The following is a 7187-nucleotide window of genomic DNA, read 5'->3' as shown; positions in this document are numbered from 1 at the left end:
GCAGGAATGTTGGCCCCCCAAATGCTGAAGTTCAGGCATGAGTGGCTGCATTGGAGTCTCTTCTTGCCATACATTACACTGGTTGCATTCACAGCTGTTGGGCTCTGGTCTGGTTAGTGCTCTGACCCACCTGGCATGGATCTTTAGGTTGCTTGATGTTGCAAACTGCAGATTGCACACATCACACTTGTATGGTTTCTCCTCGCCGTGATGCATCCGACTGTGGAAAACCAGCTGGCATTTCTGGGCAAAACCTTTGTCGCATAGTTCACATTTGTATGGCTTCTCTCCTAGAAAGGAAATAAAAATCCTTTTACTGCCCTCCTCTGTAAATGAAAATGCTGTTCTTTTCCTTTACCAAATCACAGGTGCCTACGCCAGTGCTGCTTGTTAAATGCTCCCCATGTAGCACCTAACAACCAACCAGCTGAAACTGGGTATTGGGTAACTAGTAGTAGAACAGTTAAAAGCAGGAAAGTTAACAACAAGTTACTGGAGGTTTTTTTAACTCGCAATAAATTGTGTCTTTCTACAATGAATTTTAGAATGCTAGCACTGAACTCTCAGTGAGGGGGTGGAGTTGTGACCCCAGAGAGGGGTAGAGTGAGAAGGGCTAGGAGCCTAATGAGGCAGGAATCCCAGTAAGGGCGCATGAGTTGAGGCCCCAGTGAGAGGGCATGTAGCAAAGGTAAGTCTCTGGGATGCCTAAGGCTGAGTTTGGGTCAGAGGCTGTGTGCGGCTCAGCAATGGAGCTGGGGGAGTAATAGTGGACAGTCTGGGCCAGTGGCCTAGTGCAGCCCAGCAATGGGGCCAGGGGAGTTAGGAGGACTTTGGATGCCATCTCTGAGGCAAGGGACACTGTAAAGAGGAGGCTGGAGCCATGTATAGCACCCCTGACATCAGGGCATTCAATGGGCAGCCTCCCACCTAGAAATATCTATTGTACAACAAAGTCATGGTAGGCAAGTTAGGTGGGTGGACTGGCCTAGACAGATGGGCAGACCGATACAGTGACTGGCCCCGGGATGGCCTCCTGTCACACGAAGTAACAGGCCTTGTGGATTAGGAGGGCAGTAGATATCACATCTTAATTTTTGTAAGGTGTCTGACAGTCGTGCAGGACATTCTATTGGTAAGCTAGAGAAATATGGTCTAAATAAAACTAACGTAGGTACAGTGCTGGTTGGCAAATCATACTCAAAGAGTAATAATTAATGGCTTGCTGTCATACTGGAAGGATGCATCTACTGAGGTTCTACACACGGCTGTTAACTTCTTGGCCACTGTTCAGTATTTCAATAATGATTTGGATGTTGAAACAGAGGGTAAAGTTGTCAAATCAGCAGACAATATCAACCTGAGGCGAGCTGCCAGCAATTGGGAGGACAGGATTAGAATTCAAAATAACCTGGACAAACTGGAAGACTGTTCTGAAATAACTACAATGTAATCAAGTAATAACAAGTTTAAAGTATTATGCTTAGGCAGCAATAATTAACTGCATGAACGCAAGAGGGGAAACAGTTGGCTAGGGAGCAGTTCTTTAGAAATGGATCTGGGGTTTTCAATTGATCACAAACTGACCATGTGTCAAAAATAACAGAGTTTCAGGGGAAAAAGCCAACACTGTACTGGATATATAAATAGGAATGTCATATGCAAGACACACAAAACAATCCTATTCTGCTCAGTACTGGTAAAGTCTCTGCTAGAGCAGATGTGGACCAACCAGAACAGGTCCAAAGGAAAAAAACAAAGGTAATCAATGATCACTCTAGGAAGCCTGGCCTAGGAGGGAGGACTGAAAAGAACTGGCATTGGTTAGTCTCAAGAAGAAAAAAATTGAGGGGAGACCTATAATGGGCTTTCAAATATATATAAAGTTACTCTAAAGCATTTGATGAAACTTTCCAACTGTTAAGATAGTTAAGCACTGAAATATGCAAGCTAGGGGAGTTGTAGAAACCACTAGAGGTTTTTAAGAGCAGGTTAGACAAACATCTGCCAGGGATGGTTTTGGTACAGCTGATCTTGCCTTCAGGAAGGTGCCTGCTTAGATGACCTCTTAAAAGTCCCTTCCCTGTTTATGATTCTGCTCACATTCTTAACTGATGTTATGCCATCACCTACAAATGTATCCCATATGCTACACTCGGGTCTCATGTGACTGTACAGTAAAAGAACACGAGCTCACATTACTATGCTAGAATCTATAAATAAGCAGAGACCTCAGAAGTCTTAAATACATCATGTAGATAAAGGCTTGAAAAAATAAAACTACCAGACACCTGTTATCCAGAAACCTACTCAACCTAGATACAAATGAAAGGGACCCCTGTGCATCACTGCAAAGAAATCCAGGTGTAACAACCTGTAAAGGACAAAGTGCTACTGAGCATTTACCAGCAAGTTATCCTTAGTCACCTCATCTTTCAAATCAACCACTGACTAGTCTGGGTCTGATAAGTGTGAAACAAAATCTTCACTCTGGCTACCAGAAGAGGAAGAAGTTTACTCTCTGCTGACCCTTTGAGCTTCCAGTTCTCCCATTCAGCTACTTTCAAATGTTCCTAGAACATCTCTGGCATCAACCTCTCCTTACAGTTTCCCCCAAGAGGGAACAGAGTGAACCCGATAATTTTTCTTGCGTTTTACGGTGGCCAGTGAAAGGGAGGAAAATATAGGTAATTTTACTCTGCTCACATGAGTAGTGGCAGAAGCACTATGGCTAGGGACAGAAATTACACACAAACCAGTTTAAGTGATCAGAAACTGGTTTAAACTTGTAATAGAATGCAAGTTCAATGCACATAAACCAGTTTTAAAATGGCCAAAACTGGTTTAAGATGAACCTGGTTGAATGTAGTATCAGACTTAATTGATTTGGGTCAAAGTGGTTTATGGAACTTCTGTCCCAGATCCCTTCCTGGCTTAAGTTAAAGCTGAGTCCCCCAGTATCCCAGCATGCTTTGCAGCCCTGCACTGGGCTGTGCTCTCTGCTCCCTAGCCAGAGCAGGGGTGGGATGTGGCCAGATGCTTGTCTGGCATGGGCCCCTGAGGCAAAGGGAGCAGGGAGGAGGTTTATCCCCATCCCCCCCCTTCTCCCACTGAGGGATCACAGCCAGGGTCTGCCTGGCCGGGGTGTAGCAGCCCATCAGGCATTCCCCAACCTTGGTGCTGGAGCTGTGGTGAGGGGGCATGGCCAGCCTTGTCTGCAGCCTAAAGCAAACAGGGAGAGGGAGGAGGATTTAATCTCCCCCTGTCCTGTCCCACCGGCAGTCGGGGTCTGCCTAGCCAGGGCAGAGCAGCCCCTGTCAGGCATCTCCCCCTCCTCCCTACTCCATGGCATGGGCAGCTCCCTCCTACTCCCGTCCTGTGCAGCACTCAGCAGCTGCACCGCAAGCTGTGTGCTGGCCAGGGCCAGCAGGACTGTTCTGCCTCCCTCGCCTGCACCTTCCACTGCTGCTGCACCACTCTGGGTGGGCAGGCAAGAAGCTTGAGCCTGGCATCTTCTGCCCAGCGCACTGGAGCACCAAAAGGAAAAAAAATTAAAGGAGCCACTGCAGGTGGGACGCTTCTTCTGCGATTTAGAGAGATCCCTACCTATAGCATGTCAAGCTGTCCTGTCATGTTGTATTGTAACATTTTCTCCATTGTATTCCATTAATTACCTTCGAAAAAGAATAGATTGAGTCAGCTCTGCTGGGACTTCCAGCAACAGGTTGCCAGAATGTTATGCAATCACAGGAAAATAGGGCAGCTACACACACACACATTCTGTTTTCAATTATTACAGGTTGGTAGAAGAGGGTTAGCGGCAAGAAACATACAAACCATTGTCATGTCAAGTTTCTCACTTAACAAGTTGGAAGAAAGCAGGGCTCCTTTCTAGTTATGCCTTTCCCTGCCATCGTTGCAAATGAGCAGCCAACAGCTTACCTGTATGAGTTCTTACATGTGTTTTCAGCTGATTACACTGGGTAAATGCCTTCCCACAGAGCTGGCACACATAAGGCTTTACTCCTTTGTGGATCCTCATGTGTCGTCGTAGGCTACTGGCTTCTGAAAACACTTTCCCACAAATGTTGCACACTGGCTTGGCTTTGGAGTATTTCTGATCAAGTTCTTCTGAGCTCTGCAGTTGGTAAGAGTTCTTTTCGCTGGCTATGTTGGACATGCAGTGCTCTCTCAGTGCACCATTCTGCTGTGACTTCCCCCGTTTTTGTTTTGCAGTAATAGTCTGAGCTAGAATATCTTGTGCTGCCAAAGTCTCACTTTCTATCACAGATGCTAGCTGCAGCTCTGAGTTATCGCTACCTTGGGCTGCTTGCTCCGTTATCTGCGTGGCCAGTTTATTTGCATCTAAGAACATTTCAACTGATGAGTTCTCGATTACATCATTCTGATATTGCACTGGTTTATTCTGAGCATTTTTCTGTGAATTAAAATTCTTCTTTCGCCTTTTGGCTTGTGCAGATTTTTTTTCCAATGCCCTCTTTTTTGCTTGTGGCTGAATCGCATCTGAAGAAGGGGTATCTGGTTTCTCCCGATTATTGTAATCTCGAAGGGTGAGCAAGCAAGTCTGCTGGTTCATTTCAATGTTTCCAGTGATGCTAGATGTCTCCGTAGAAGATGGATTAGCAATAAAAGCAAAATCTTCCATCTTTATCTTACATTTTGTGACCACTTCCTCCACTTTGAGATAATCGGCAGCCTGGTGAATTTCTTTAACATTCCAGCTGCAAAGAAATGAGACTAAATGAGAGTGCTCTAGACTAGTGGTTTTCAACTGTTTTCATACTGGGACCCATCTGTCAAGAACAATGGCTTCTCTCAACCCACACCCCCTGGCCCTGCTGGAACCCAACCCATAGTCCCCTGCTCCCTTCCCCCCCTCCCCCCCGGCCATGCTGGGGCCCCTCACTCTCAACCTGCAGCCCCTCTCCCCCCAACCCTGCCAAAAGGGGCCCCCAGCTGCCCCTGTCCCGCTTGGACCAGAGTGTGGTGGCTATGGCAGCTCTGGCTCGTGTGGGTAGCAGCAGAGTAAGTCCAGCCTGGCAGAGGGTAGAGGAAGGAGAAAGGGAAGCCTGTGGCAAACATGGCCTGGGCTGGGGCTCCTGAGTAGTACCAGGCAGCCTGGTCACAGCCCTTCCTGCCTCCCTGAGCGGTCTCTCCCAGCCATCCTGCCCCCATGAGCATGGGCACCAATCCTGGTGTCACCAGCCCAGCCACGCAGCTTCCCCGCTCATGACCCTTTGAAATATTCTTGCGACCCACTTTTGGGTTGACACCCATGGGTTGACAAAATGCTGCTCTAGACAACAAAAACTGCTTGTCTCTGAGAATCAATATACATAAATACACATAGAAGGAGTATAGATATATAAGAGTCTCATTTTAAAATAATTTCATAATTATAAATGATAACAACTGGCACAGAAGAATACATCCAAGTCTAACTTTATATTTTTTATTTATATAAGAATTATATTTATTACTGTTGAAGTATAACAACAGACAAAACTGCGTTGTTTTCCATCCAGAATCTCAAATCACTTTGCAAACAATGAATGAGACTTCATGCCTCTGTGAAGTTGATGATAACCCCATTCTAGGGACAGTGATTTGCAAGTGAGAATTACTGTGGATCAGGGTTATAAATAATAATCTCAAAAGGTCTAACTTGGAGCCATTACATACCTGCTACAGAGATCTAATTATAGTGGTTTAAAAAAAAAAAAAAACCTCTAGAAAAGACTCCATACAGTTAATATACTAACAAATAACTAACTAACTAACTAAGGGTTTATTATCCTTGGAAACATGATCAATGATAAAGTGTTTTTGACACGGTAATAGGTTACCCAAAAGAAAGATACTAAAAATGCAATTTTCTCCTTTGCTATGTAAAACAATTGTTTCCAGTATAATAATCTGGCTAAGGACAACGCAAGTAACCTCGATCTAAGTTTATATATATACACTATAAATACAAACAGAAAAGTGATGATACACAAAACAAAAGGTAAAAGTTAGCAGTGAAATTGTCAGCCCAGGTTTTGACATACGAAATAATCCTGCATAAGAGTTAAGTACAATACTAAAGTGAGTAAAACAGATTTACCACTAGTGATCTTTCAACCCCTGTTTTCTTTTTCCATGTCTCATTCTCTTTTCTTGTCTTATCTGTCTGTCTTCCCTGCCTTTCTTCTTGTCCATCTATTTTCTCCTCCTCTCTCTCTTTTTAGCTTTCTTCATTTAGGGCAAAGCCAGCAGTTACAGAAGCATTCTAAGAGTGCACAGGTTTGTTAAAGTATTTCTTTAAAAAAAACACAAAAGCTGGAGTAATCAGTTATAAAAATTAACTTAGAAAGGTAATATTTACATGTAATAATGTATTAAATACAAAACTTGATGCGAGTTCAGCTTAACTGCACAGTTCAAATCCCAGGCTAGAAAATACAGAGAAAAGGTTCCACCTGTTGGACTAACTTGCTCACATAATTGATAGAAACTACTATTTCACTATATGTAAGGCAAAGAATTTTTTAATCACACAACTATATATTTAAAGATACACAAAACAAGAAATATACAACAGTGGGATCCATTAAAATCTTGCCATTGACTGTAGTACATGAAATGTATTCTAGCCTAATAGGAAACATCACAAACCCAGTGATGTATAAACTGAACGTGTTCATGCTGTAAGTGTCCACATGTTTAAGAGTGTTCATTTTCCTGTAGACATGCAGCGTGGCAGAATTAATGGGGCTTTTACACTGCCTGACTTTGTAACTGTAACTAGGCAATGTGGATGCAATAGTAGCAGCTTTCTACACCTGCAAGTGTGGATATGAATGCAGAATCAGGATCTAAGGAACTAAAGCCTTCCACTCTTTGTACTTAAATGCAGTTACCAGAGTCTGTTGTATTACACTACCTTTCAAGCGCCGATTTTATTTCCGATGTGCAGGGGTTTCACCCACTTAGCTATGGAAACCCCCAGGAGCTGCTGGGGTTTGTGTGCATGTCTAAAAAGTGAACACAAGCAGGTTGTTTCATCTTCTCAGGGTGTACCAATCGTCTGAACATCTCTTTCAGTTGTCAGCACTGACTACTTCACAGAGATCAGTTGCAGTGAGAGAGTGTCCAAAAATGAACCAGAGTGCATTCTCAGCAGCAGG

General features: G+C 44.0%; 1 protein-coding gene across 4 annotated transcripts in view; it reads right to left on the bottom strand.

The window, feature by feature from the left end:
* MYNN (myoneurin) overlaps positions 1–7187 on the bottom strand; it is a 17712-nt gene that overhangs the window by 7613 nt on the left and 2912 nt on the right. For 2 of the 4 annotated variants that reach the window (XM_006018731.3, XM_014517497.2), the window contains exons 3-4: positions 3940–4739; positions 131–290 (exon numbers count right to left, since the gene is read on the bottom strand). In XM_006018731.3, the coding sequence (XP_006018793.1) occupies positions 131–290; positions 3940–4739 (960 nt within the window). Of the gene's footprint in view, positions 1–130; positions 291–3939; positions 4740–6124; positions 6320–7187 lie in introns of all 4 variants that reach the window. The other 2 variants (XM_006018732.3, XM_006018733.3) reach the window with 2 other exon arrangements.

The sequence above is a fragment of the Alligator sinensis genome, unplaced genomic scaffold, assembly GCF_000455745.1.
Source record: "Alligator sinensis unplaced genomic scaffold, ASM45574v1 scaffold787_1, whole genome shotgun sequence".
Lineage (NCBI taxonomy): Eukaryota > Metazoa > Chordata > Crocodylia > Alligatoridae > Alligator > Alligator sinensis.
The sequence above is the reverse complement of the archived record's forward strand: the minus strand, read 5'-3'. Positions and strand labels throughout refer to the sequence as shown.